The 13,991-nt window shown below is 39.6% G+C and overlaps 1 protein-coding gene across 2 annotated transcripts in view; it reads left to right on the top strand.

The window, feature by feature from the left end:
- HY2 (phytochromobilin:ferredoxin oxidoreductase, chloroplast / phytochromobilin synthase (HY2)) overlaps positions 1-12,988 on the top strand; it is a 58,834-nt gene extending 45,846 nt beyond the window's left edge. The window contains exons 4-8 of one of the 2 annotated variants that reach the window (XM_010279307.3): positions 10,168-10,261; positions 10,381-10,512; positions 10,728-10,832; positions 12,406-12,456; positions 12,576-12,988. In XM_010279307.3, the coding sequence (XP_010277609.2) occupies positions 10,168-10,261; positions 10,381-10,512; positions 10,728-10,832; positions 12,406-12,456; positions 12,576-12,761 (568 nt within the window). In that variant the 3' untranslated portion in view covers positions 12,762-12,988. The remainder of the gene's footprint in view (positions 1-10,167; positions 10,262-10,380; positions 10,513-10,727; positions 10,833-12,405; positions 12,457-12,575) is intronic. The other variant, XM_010279308.3, reaches the window with a different exon arrangement.
- The last annotated feature ends 1,003 nt before the right edge of the window (positions 12,989-13,991 follow it).

Genomic DNA, 13,991 nt, shown 5'->3' on the forward strand with positions numbered 1-13,991 from the left:
GGTTCTTTCTTCTGCCCGTCCAAGTAGCCGGTAAGATCCCGGGATTTGATAATGAGCATGGCTGAAACAGACCATTCCCTAAAGTTGTATTCTTCTAGCAACACATTTGTTATTTGTAGGCTGTGGAGATTTGGGTTCTCCAGATTATGAGACCTCCCACTAGCCCTAACATCTCTAGAAGACACTTCCCCGGATATGGAAGACATCTTCTCCGACTTGCAAGAGAATAAAAAACTGTCACACAAATTTTATGAAACCACTTCAGACTTACGGACCTTGCAGCACTGTAAACTCAGACCGGAGGGTCCGTACCAGGGCTGAAATACCAAGTTCCACTCTGCTGTACTGCTCTAACTACTGCTGTTGCAAGCTGCCACCAAACTGCTGAAGCACCGAACTGAAACCCTTCTGCTGTGTTTAGCCACTGTTGCCGCAGCCTGGACCTTGCTGTTGTGGCTTCTACCACGCGCTAACCACTGCTATCACAGGCTGAACCCTCACCCATGAACTGTTCTAGGACTGCTGAGATGAGTCCTCTCTTCCCGATCTGTTCTACACAGATCTCACTTAGCCGAATGGCTACAACTTGCTGTGTGTGTCTCTTAGGGCATCAGCTACTGGGACTAACTCCCCTTGGGCCCTACAACCAAGGAAAAGAGAGGATATAGTTTCTGCTGGGTTCTACGACCAGACCTAGGGTTTCTTTGCAGTACCAAGATAGAGAGAAAGGTGAGAGAGAGAGAGAGAGGTGCGAGGCAGCTGCTGTAACCAGGCGAGTTTTAGTGCTCTGATACCATGTTTGCCGAACTGAACCTGTCAAGTGAGCAGAGAAGAAGAGGAGAAAGGAAGAAATGTTCGAATGGGCACTGTTGTAAGGCTTGAGTGTTCATTGTAATTGATGTTAGTGGGACAGTTTCAGTTACTTTACTAGTCCTTTCTTTTTTTCTATTGTTCTTATTCTAGGATATGCCGCTAGGGGCATACTTGTAATTTTGCCTTTTTATAAAGATTAATATAAATAGAAAACTGGCGGCTGCCAGTACTGAGTTTTTTGGCCTTTCCTTTCTATCATCTGTACCTCTCTCTCTCTCTCTCTCTCTCTCTCTCAATCATCACAAGAAACTACATGGTATCAGAGCGGAACTTCTGGGCTGGAGAAGACTTGCGATCCTAGCATCAGTCTTTCCGAAGGGGATTGGACGTGACCACTTTTTGTTTCAGATGGAAAAGGAGAAAAAAAAGGAAAAAAAACCTAGCGGCGGCTTGTGTTAGAAATGTGAAGCAGCCAACCATTGAGCAACTGACATCATCAGAATCTCAGGAGGTAAGTCCAACCCCTAACCCGTCTCCCATTGTGGACGACCTAGACATCCCTATTGCTCAACGAAAGGGAGTCAGGTTGTGCACTACCAAACATCCCATTACCCACTTTGTTTCCTATGACCACATCTCTCCCGTGTACTGAGCCTTCCTATCGACAGTTGACTGTGTCCCTGTTCCCAAGAATGTTGCAGAAGCCTTAAAATTCCTTGAGTGGATAGGTGCCATGAAGGAGGAGATTGATGCCCTCCACAAAAATCAGACTTGGGAATTGGTGGATCCTCCAGAGGGGAAAGAACCCGTGGGGTGCAAATGGGTGTTCACAGTTAAGCACAAGGCAGATGGAACAGTTGAAAGGTACAAAGAAAGACTAGTAGCCAAAGGGTACACATAGGTATATGGAGTTGACTATGATGAGACCTTTGCCCCGGTGGCTAAGATGAACTCGATTAGGGTTCTCCTATCCTTAGCTGCTAATTTTGACTGGGAATTGCATCAACTGGACATTAAGAATGCCTTTCTGAATGGTGACTTGGAAGAAGAGGTATACATGGTTCAACCTCCTGGATTCTCTGCCAAGGGAAGTGAAAACAAAGTATGCAAGCTGCGGAAGTCTCTCTACAGCTTAAAACAGTCTCCCAGAGTCTGGTTCAGTAAGTTTCACATGGCAATTCAAGAGATGGGGTTCCAATAGTGCCAGTCTGATCATACACTTTTTGTGAAGAGATGTCAGGAGCAGGTTGTCGTATTGATAGTGTATGTAGACGATATCATCATTACAGGGAGCTGGAGTTCAGAGATACAGAAATTGAAACAATTCCTTGCATCCAAATTTGAAGTGAAAGATCTAGGACTCCTAAAGTATTTCCTTGGGATCGAAGTTGCTCGTTCAAAAAGGGGTATCTTTGTCTCTCAAAGGAAATACACCCTTGATCTATTACGGGATACAGGTAAGTTAGGTGCAAGGTCGACAGACACTCCTATGGATGTGGACCACAAGCTAGGTGACTATATTGGTGAACCTCTGAAAGATGTAAAGCAGTTCCAAAGGTTAGTGGGAAAGCTGATTTATCTGTCCATGACCTGTCCAGATATTGCCTATTCAGTTGGAGTTCTGAGCCAATTTATGCATTCTCCTAAGAAGCCACACATGGAGGCAGCAACCCGGTCCTACATGAGAGGACTAAGCATATTGAGGTGGATAAGCACTTCATAAGAGTGAAATTGGAAAAAAGGGAAATTTGTATCCCTTATGTCAACACCAAGGAACAGCTTGCTGATGTCCTCACAAAAGGACTTCCGTGTTCGAGGCACAATGAGCTATGTGACAAGCTGGGCATGATAGACATCTTCATCCCAACTTGAGGGAGAGTGTTGTAAGGCTTGAATGTTCATTGTAATTGATGTTAGTGGGACAATTTCAGTTACTTTACTAGTCCTTTCTTTTTTTCTATTGTTCTTATTCTAGGATATGCCGCCAGGGGCATACTTGTAATTTTGTCTTTTTATAAAGATTAATATAAATAGAAAATTAGCAGCTGCTAGTACTGAGTTTTTTGGCCTTTCCTTTCTATCATCCGTACCTATCTCTCTCTCTCTCTCTCTCTCTCTCAATCATCACAAGAAACTACAGGCACTGTTCATCAACCGGCCCTGTTCACTTATATAATAACAGTACATAAAGTTACATAAAAGGACCAGGATGCCTCTGATTAGTGATGGGACACCCAGTCAAATAAGACACTAAATAAAAATAGGCCCAGTAACCAAGGCCCATTAACTAAAGACTTAATACCCAACCCAGACAAGAGGATAACAAAATATCAGCCGAACCAACAAGAATGATGGACAAGGAACATGGAAACACCAACACACATTGAGGGGGTTTAAATACCTATAAAGGGAACAAATTGTTACCTTCAGTTGGATACATGGATCAGCAAGAAGCTTTGTTGATTCCTTAGAAAAGGAAGGTAAGCAACAACTGTCCTTGGAAGTCACCAATTAATGGTGTTTGTAAAAGAGTTGGCAAAGAGGTTAGGTAGTACAGATTAGCCTAGTATGATGGATAATCACATTTATAACCAGTGTTTAAAAACCTGTCCCAGAGGTTGAGCCATTTTTCTGTCAAAGGTTCAACCATCTAGGTAACCAGTTCAACCTGTGATTTCATCAAAATAAAAACATTTCAAAAATATAAAATAATAAAAAACACGGTATCCCACTGAATGGGTCAGATGGGTCAATGGTTCAATTGTCTAGGTTGATGGACTATAGACTAAGTCAAAGGGAGATCGGCTTCTATCAGGGCAAAGCTGTGCCCACACCGTATAACAACCTTTTTCACCCTTGCATTGGGAATATCTCCCCATGAAATAAAAAACACAAGTACAGAAATATTTTCAATGCAAGGCAATAGAGGGTGCTCGAACCGGCTTTGCCCTGACTGAAGCCGAACTCAGTCAATGGGTTTTGGACATAGAGGGTCAGAGGTTGGCCCAAATTGAGCTGGTCACTGGTCTGACCAACTGGGTCAACAAGTTGAAAAAACTGTTTATAGTATTCATAATTAATAATGTTTAAAATATTACTAATCAAAAAAAGAAGTTGAAGATCATGGGGAAGGTCTAGTAGACAATGCAGCCGAGATACATTTTTTAATCACGTGGCTGTGATGTATACCCTGAAATGCTATTTAAACATGAAAGTATTGTATTGATGTATACTCTGATAAGGTAAAGTATTGCATTGATGTATAAATATCAAGATAAATGCATCATATTCTATGTACAAGGTATTGTATTTTGTAGTTTAATAAGTTGTTTCATCTCTCTTTCTAGTTTTCCCTCTTCCTATAATTTGTTGTCTTTGAGTCAGTAAGTTTATGATTACAACAAATTAGATCTGAAACCCTTCATCCCAGACCCTATGAATTCTTTCTCGTTTGTCACTATTTTAATATAGATCTATTATGTTTTTTACAATTCCATCTTGCCATCTCTATATCTCATTAACTTATATTCATTGATGGTTTAATGCTCTATGTAGTCACTGGATCTTCTTACTGGTGGCAAAACTTGTATTTGTTTTAGTGGTTTAGATAAGTCCTGTTCAAAGAGAGAGAAAGAAGAAGAAGAAGAAGAAGAAAAAGAAGAAGAAGAGAAAGAGAAAGTTGTCGAACTAGAGAGTCAAACCCTCCTAGTCGACCATAATCTCTATTATATTAAAATAAGGGTACAAAGTCAAATATACTCCTACTTAAGTATGGGAAAAGAGAAATAAAAAACAAAACAGAATTGCCACATCACTACACTACTTAAATTATAACGAAAAGACTAAGTTATCCTTACTCGACCAATTCTAGCACTCCCCCTCAAGCTGGAGAATATATGTCATATAATTCTAACTTGTTACATATATAGTTCACTCTCCCTGAACTCAAACCTTTTGTGAACAAGTTTGCCCATTGATCACCTGAACTCACGTGTTCTGTGCTTATCGCTCTAGTAAGGACTTTCTCCCTCACAAAATGGCAATCAACCTCTATGTGTTTTGTCCTTTCATGGAAAATTGGATTAGATGAGATGTGGATTGCAACTTGGTTGTCACAATACAATCTCATAGGTTTGCTCATTGAGAATCCAACTTCTTATAGAAGATTTTTCAGCCATATAATTCACATGTGGTGTGTGTCATGGCCCTGTATTCAACTTTAGCACTACTCCTTGCCACAACAGTTTGCTTCTTACTCTTCCACGTCACCAGATTTCCTCCAAGAAACGTGCAATAACCTATAGTGGATCTCCTATTAGATACTGATCCTACCCAATCAACATCTGAATACCTAACTATCTCAAGTCTTCCCCCTGGTTTGTATAACAATTTGTGACCTGGAGTTCCCTTCAAGTACCGTACAATTCTAAGAACTACATCCGAGTGAGGTATTTGGGGATTTTGCATAAATTGGCTCGCCACACTGACGGCAAAGGAGATGTCTAGTCTAGTAATGGTTAGGTAGTTCAGCTTCCCCACTAACCGTTTATATCTTCTAGGATCATCAAACATTTCACCTGCATCACCGCTAACTTAGCATTTGGTTCCATGGGTGTTTCAGCTAGTTTAGTACCTAACAACCTTGTTTCTTCCAACAGATCAAGAACATATTTTCTTTGGCACAATTTTATACCTTGTTTTGACCTGGCAACTTCTATATCCAAGAAATACTTCAACTTCCCAAGATCTTTTGTTTGGAAATGGTCTTGCAAGAAGGCCTTTAGCTTGACAATCCCTAGTCTGTCACTACCAGTTATGACTATAGCATCCACATAAACCACTAATAAAATCTTTCCGGCTTCAGAATCATAGTTGAACACTGAGTGATCGACCTAACATTGTTTCATTCCGAAATCTTTCACCACTTCACCGAACCTCCCAAACCAAGCACGAGGAGACTGTTTTAGCCCATAAATTGTCGTTTTGAGTCTACAGAATTTACCATCCTCCCCCTGAGCAACAAACCCTGGTGGTTGCTCCATGTAGACCTCCTCCAAAAGATCACCGTGGAGGAAGGAATTTTTAATGTCAAGTTGAAACAAAGGTCAATCATACATAACTGCCAAGGAAATCAAGACACGAACTGAACCAATCTTAGCAATGGAGAGGTCTCCATATAATTCACCCCATACAATTGAGAGTAACCCTTAGCAATCAGTCGGGCTTTCAATCGTTCCACATTACCATCTGGTAAATATTTAACAATATACACCCATTTACAACCTACAACATGCTTACCTGGAGGAAGAGTAGTGAGCTCCCACATGTGATTGTGTTGAAGAGAAGAGAGTTCCTCCTCCATTGCTTGATGCCACCCTGTTGAAGTAAGAGCCTCCTGGACATCCTTGGGTATAGATATAGAGGACAACAAAGAAACAAATTGGCAATGTAAAATGGAAAGATGAGAAACAGAAACATAGTTGGATATGGGATGTAAGGTACAACTACGTTTACCTTTCCGCAACACAATGGGAAGATCTAGGTTAGAAGAGGTAGGTAGCTCTAGGATAGGAGCAACTACAAGATCCGCATATGAGGTAGAAGCTAGAGGAGGTGTCAGTGTCTGTTGTTGAGTATACACATGCCAAATCGGTGGTCGTTTTAGTAGGAATTTGCATTGGAGGAGGTGAAGGCTCAGGCATAACAGGAATAGTTGGAATGGGATCACCAATGAGAAGAGGAAGAGGGATCAATGGTGAAGAGGTCGGAACATCAGGATCCGAGAAGAACAATACGGACTCAAAAAAAGTGAAATCAGGATAGACAAATGACTTCCGAGTGATAGGATTGTAACACTAATACCCTTTCTGGGTCCAAGAATAGCCAAGAAAGATGCACTTAATAGAATGTGCGTCCAACTTGTCTAAGCCAGTGCCCGGATTGTGAACAAAGCACACACACCCAAAGACCCGAGGAGTTAATGGAAATGGGGATAAAGTGGGGAACAAAATAGAAAAGGGAGACCGATCATGAAGGATGGACGAGAGCATTCGATTAATGAGGAAACAAGTTGTGAGCACTACATCACTCCAAAAACGCTTAGGAACATTTATATAATGAAGGATAGACCGAGCAGTCTCAAGAAGATGATGGTTCTTTCGTTCAACCACCCCATTTTGTTGAGGGGTGGACGCACACGAGGTCCGATGAATGATGTCATGTTGTTCCAAATATTGTTGAAAGGAAGTAAGAAAGTATTCTCTACCGTTATCTAAACAAAGAATTTTTATTGCAACACCAAATTGCGTATGTATCTCAGCATGGAATTTTTGAAAAATATAAAACAATTCACTTCTTTCTTTCATTAATTAAATCCATGTCATCCTTGAACAATTATAATTAAAATGACAAAATATTTGTAACCATTATAGGACTCAATTTTAATTGGACCCCAAACATCTGAGTGGACTAAAGCAAAAGGACACAGCATACGACTATTGACCCTAGGAAATAAAGGAAACCCGATGGTGTTTCCCATACTGACACGACTCACACTGCAAAGAAGACAAATGACTAAAAGAAGGAACTAGTAGCTTGAGAGCTTTGAGAGATGGGTGTCCCAGCCGATAGTGCCATTGGAGAGGAGTCAGGGTAGTCTAAAGTGCAACTGAAGATCCACCACTGTCAAGATAATACAATCCACTAGCTTCATGCCCTCCACCAATCTTCTTCCCTATCTTGAGATCCTAAAAAACACAAGATGAAGGGTAAAAAGTGATGGAACAATTAAGGGCCTTGGTTAATTTACTAATAGACATAAGGTTGGATGGAAATTTTGGCACATATTAGAACAGAGGATAAAGAAAGAGATGTCGTATCAACATTACCAACACCACAAATGGGAGAAGAATCATTGGCTAGGGTAATAGTTTGGGATGTGGAAGTTTCAGAGAGGGTAGAGAACACACCTGGAATCCCGGTCATGTGATCATAGGCTACAGAATAAATGATCCAATGAGAAGGTTTGGATGCCAAACAAGCCATACTTGAGTGAGCAAGGGTAGCAGTGTTCTGTGGTGAAGTGGCCTGAAGGAACCTCTCATACTCATCTCGTGGTACACTCATCATCTTCTTCCCGGAAGCAGATGTAGATGTAGAATGTGTTTGATCTGTCTGTTGATTATCACTCACATCACCACTACCAGCAACTGCATGGTTAGCCCATGTGGAAGGTGGGCCATGTAGATCATAACAAAAATTAATTGAATGTCCTTCCCTGCCACAATGTGTACACTTCCTAGTAGTGTGCCCTCTTCCTCTACCACGGCTTCCCCCTGAGTCATGACCTCCACCACTTCCACTACCATGACAATTGACCAAACATGGGACTACCATGGCCTCCTCAAAATGCATGTCCCCTTCTATTTCCACGTTCAGCTCCTCTCGCTACAACAAACACTGATCTATCATAAGTGTGGTACTCTATGTGGGTCCCAGAGAAATCCTACGGAGCCGAGCAAATACTTGCTCAAGTGTAGGAAGAGCAGAACCTCCAAATATTTGTGCTCTAACTAGTTCATATTCTGATTTCAGCCCTACTAAAAACATGGTTACATCAAGTTGCTTCCGTTGTTGTTGTTGAATTTTGACATTTGAAGTGAGGGGGTGATAGACATTAAGTTCATTCCTGAGGTTCCTCATACTGGCATAATACTCTTCAAGGGTTTGATTTCCTTGTTATAAATTAAAGTACTCCTGATAGAGCTGATATACTCTTGTAGTATTGTCTTGTCCAGAATAAAGTTTCTTTGTATGTTTCCATATTTCCTTGGCTGTATCTAAGAACATAAAGTTTGCACTTATCTTGGGTTCCATATTGTTCTATAACTATGTCATGATTTGGGCATCCTCTTGTTCCTAATCATTGAACCCTGGAGAGTCAACTGATGGTTTATCCTCCTTCACATGTTTCACCTTCCTCTTGGTCTTGAGAAAAACCTCCACCGACTTGGCCCATTGCACATAATTTTCACCATTAAGTTTAATTGATGTCATCTGCACACCTAAATAGTCTGAAGGGGTCACCACATTAGATTTCTGATTACCACCACAATCTCCAATTGTTGCCATTATGTTCTCAATACACTAGATTTCTCCTAGTTCTGAATTATCAACCAACAAAAAGGATATTTCTGCTATTCAATGAACACTGCTGCAATCTGCACATCACCTTATGGCACTTTCTCAACCAGCCACCATAAGAAAAAATCATTAACATATACCACCATTCAGACACATTCAGTCATCTCCTTCATAAAAAAAAAAAAAAAAAAAAAACCTGATTTCTCACACCACTACTATTAACCACACTATTTCTCACATCACCATTCAAACACAAACAAAGAAAAAACCCCTCTTGAAACTTCTCAGTAGAGGGTCTGTAACACAACAAACACCACCACACAACCACTAGGGCTGTCACTCACCTAGGACTGCCGCTAACACCTGTCATGGGGGCAGTCCTGGATCACCAAAAAAAAGGTTGCCGCAGCCTTTTACTGGGTGTGCCACAGCCTTCTACCTGTGTAACTGAGATCACACCTCAGAGAGGAGAAAAGAAGAAGAGAAGAGATTGCTGGTCCAGGAACTTGAGATTGCAGCCTTCCTCTCTTTTATTTAGTGCTCTGATACCATGTTTTAGTGGTTCAGATAAGTCCTGTTCGAAAGAAATCTGTCAAACTAGAGAGTCAAACCCTCCTAGTTGACCATAATTTCTATTATATTAAAATAAGGGTACAAAGTTAAATATACTCCTTAAGTATGGGACAAGAGAAATAAAAAACAAAACAGAATTGCCACATCACTACACTACTTAAACTATAATGAAAAGACTAAGTTACCCTTAGTCCCTTACTCAACCAACTCTAACAATATTTGATATTTCTTAATATGCTTATCTCTTTAGTATTTCATCTAGCATATATTGCCATATGCTGTTTTATTAATTTTATAATTTTGGGCTAGCACATCAGCTGTGTCATTGATGGTCTTTGTTGTGGAGTGTTCCATTTGGCCAGTTTGATCTTCTGCTGAAAAAAGTACCATTCTGCCATTCTTGGTTTTGGATTCCTTCCTAGAAGATGAAATGAAGCCTTGATGCCCTTTCAAACATATGCTTCTTAGCATTTTAAGTTTGTCTTATGAATTCTTTTTTTTCATAGTATGCCACATAGAGTAACTACAAGTTAATATCCTCTGGCATCAACTTAGCTGTTTGAAAATTTGCTTGAATTTTCATCTCAGTTATTACAGATTTCAAGGGTATTGTACTTTGCCTTGACTGGTTATTTTCAGGGACCTTAATCCTCTGTATGATGTTATGAGTCACAGTGATTACAAACAGAAGTACTACAAAAATTTAATGCCTCTTGGTCTCCAGTATACCAATGTAAGAAATATGTGAAATAACTTGTATGTCAGGCATACCCCAAGCTTCTGTATCATTCATTTTATTCAATTTATAACCTTTCATGAAAATCATGGAATTCTTTGACACATTTTGTGCAGATTTTACCATGGGGAGGGAAGATTACAAGTGAGTCATTGAGATTTTTCTCACCAATTGTGATATGGACCAAGTTCACATCAAGCCAAGACAAACATAATATTTTATATTCTGCATTCATGGACTACTACAAGGTATAAGCTTGGCTTTTATATGGTCCTACTTAAAATATTCTGGAATGGCAGTCACTAATTATCTATTGGCTGTTAATTGTATTTATATTTTTTGAGTTTCTTATTACAGATTGTTTATTTAAGATTAGGAAATGTTATGTTAATTTGGTTTAGGTGGTTGACTGATTAAATGTGCAAAATCTTATTGGTGTTATTACTTGTATTTCACATCACAGGCGTGGCTTGAATTGATGGACCAAGCATCAGAGGAGATGGATGCTTCTCAGGTTGTCTGTAATCGTGAAGCACAGCATAAATATCTATCATGGAGAGCAGAGAAGGTAAATCCTTTTTTTTCATGATTGTCATTTTGTTTAAATGTCCTCAGCTAGAGATTACATATTTCAAACATAGACTTGCATATAATATCAGTGACATGCATGCTAGGTTCTGGCTTAGATGTGCTTTACTGCAGCTAGTAAAGGAAAGGAAATTTTGTGACTCCAAATCAAGTATTGTAGGGAACTCCCTTGTCTTGATTACCACCAGAAAGATGTCCATTTTATCTTCAATGCCACTTTATATAGGTTGTTGATAGAATATAGATGATTCTGGAACCACTAAGGGGTGTTCAGTATGTGGTGTAGATGTATTGTCAGTAAAATAAATATCTTAGTCTGTTAGCCATTCATTAGAATACACTAGAAATCATGCAATCCACTATGGCCTGGCTTGATCCACAAGATTTAATTATGTACAAGTAAATGCGATATAGCCCAATCCAATCCACACTATAGTGTGGTTTGAACTGGTTGAACTGGGCTACACCCTCAAACAAACAGCTTTTGACTGTGGCATGGGTTTTAACCAGGTGATCCACAATATTTCCATGGTACTGAACACCCTCTATGTTAGCCTTTATATACATGTAGTGTCACTTCTTACATGTAGATAGCACAGGTGGTCGTGTAGCACCAAGTGTACCTAGTCATTGATTTATGGGTGCATTTGAAGTGCAGCTAGTCTTTATTAAACTGAATGTACTATACTTGTCAGATGTATACATACAGTTCAATAATCACTCTTTGGATTCTTCTTAAAGAATCAATGGAAAATATCTACACCAAAATTGCATAAAGATCCCTGGTTAACTCATGTTTCCTTTTCAATTTGAACTTTCACTCTAAATGGGGTATTGTTGGGGCATGGTCTCTTGGTGGTATCCCTCCTGGTGTTTGACATGCTTGAACCCAAAAGCAGAGTACTGGCTGCTATGCAAGTAAATTTTTGTTGATCTTTTAATATCATTATATTTCATCCGTATTCATCTTTTGAATAATTTTACCATCTGTTACTTTCTTTAGCATATGAAATATTTTGCAAAAGTTTGGCCTTATATTTTCAGACCCATATCCATATTTATACCACACTTTTTTTTTTTGAATGGAATGTGACCATATTTATACCATTGCTTGGTGATGGGTTCTCCTGAAAGCAAAATCCCTACACACACTCTGCAAGCATGGGCATCCAGAAGCACATTGGGAGCATCTTCCCATGAATTTAAGATACATGTATTGGAGATATTCCCTATGTCTGGATTCCATGTTCTCAGAGTTTTTGATTTTAGAAGATCTGGGCTCCATTACTTGGTGTAATGCAGTAATGGACTAATGGTAAAATCTCAGGTTGTCAAGTGTGAGAATGCAGGTTCAAGTCTGAGAGCAGCCACTTTGTATAAAATTATTAGGACTATATCCAGACCCCAGATATCTGGGAGATTGGGTAATGGCATTTTAGCGAGTTGAAGAAGCCATTGCCATGGTTCATTGCCAGTGCTTCTTTAATTCATGTATTAACCTATTATGACTTCATAAAAAAACTTCTTTTACTGAAGTAACAATTGCAAAACAGGACCCAGGTCATCAACTTCTGAAGAAGTTGATTGGAGAGAGTCATGCGAAGGTATTTTCTTCTAATGGTTCTCAAATATAGTTCCTTTTTTTGTTTTTGCCTTTTTCCCGCTTTTTGGCTCACTACCGGTCTAGTGTATTTCTATTGAACCTTTTTTGTTTTCTCTATAGGATTTGATCAGAAGCTTCCTTTTCAATGGAGTTGATACACTAGGAAGCAAAACATTTTTGGATTACTTTCCAGAGTACTGGTGTGAGAATGGGAGTGTAAACCAGAAGCGCAGTATGATTGGGAAGTCCTTTGAAACTCGTCCTTGGGATACAGGAGGAGAATTCATTGGTAATGATATTAGATAACTGGTCTCATTTTCTCTGTTTCTCTTATGTTTAGAATGTGGAAAAATCTGTATCACCTTGTTACAGATCCCAGTGTATGAAGTTCGTGTTTCGTTAATCTCTCTCTGAGTCGAGTTTAGCTTTTCTTTGAGGGGCATGATAATGCGAATGACAAACACTTGAAAGTGTTGAGATCCAAAGGTGCAAGGTTCTTTGTCACAAAATAAAGTTTGAGGGTGCTAAGGCAATCCAGATCCCCTTCCTGTCCACACCTACCCACATGACGCTATAGCTGTACATTGGGAACGTCTCCACATTAATGGTAACATATAAATAAAGTTTGAGGGTGTAAGGCAATGTAGATCTCCTACCCACAAGAATCGACTCCCCGGATCACCGGCCAACAGAACACGTTCCAACCACCTACCATCACAGTGACAGTGTGACACCTCACATCATGTAGGGTGTCAAACAGTGTTGGTAGGTGGTTGGAACATGTTTTATTGGCAAGAGATCCCAATTCACAAGAATCTTGCCCACACTTATCCACAGTACACTACACTCTACACTGGGAACATCTCATGAATGGTAACATGTAAATGTGTGAGATGTTCTCAATGTGTAACCGTACGGGGTGGGTATGGTTCTTATGTGTAGGAGATCCAAATTGGGGGTAAGGGACCATTATTTTTCTGGATTTTAAAACGAGGAAAAGTTGGTCAATGGAATTTTGGTTTCCATTGACCGAGATACCCATATTTTTTTTTCAAATTTATGTGGGGTCTAGATAAGAGATATCTATCTCGTAGGTGGATAAACAACTTTTGCACCTAGGGAAAGTTGTCAAAAACTTAGATATGACAAAATTTCTCTTAATAATTGTTTATGGGTAAAATGATCATTGTCATATTTACTTGGGAAATAAAAAAAAATGGATAAATGCACTTATCCGGGTAAGTAGCTTCCTGAAAAAACAAATAGGCCTAAGTGTCACCATACTCAAGTACAAGATGGCAGTCTAGAATTTATCCTATATTATTTATGCATCATTGGATTTGTCAAATACTAGGAATGGCAAAAACTCGGCCCCATACCTGCTCTGAACCCTAGTAAGGATAAAAATCCTAAACCCATCCCCAGGCCCACGGGGAGTGAGGATCCCCAACTTTGCCTCACCTCGTTCGGTCATTCTTACCTATATGCTTATTAATTTATTTATTTTTTATTTTTTTGAAACCTACCTAAAATTCT

This window comes from Nelumbo nucifera, chromosome 2 (genome assembly GCF_055504915.1).
Source record: "Nelumbo nucifera cultivar China Antique chromosome 2, China Antique-T2T, whole genome shotgun sequence".
In the NCBI taxonomy this organism is placed as follows: domain Eukaryota; kingdom Viridiplantae; phylum Streptophyta; class Magnoliopsida; order Proteales; family Nelumbonaceae; genus Nelumbo; species Nelumbo nucifera.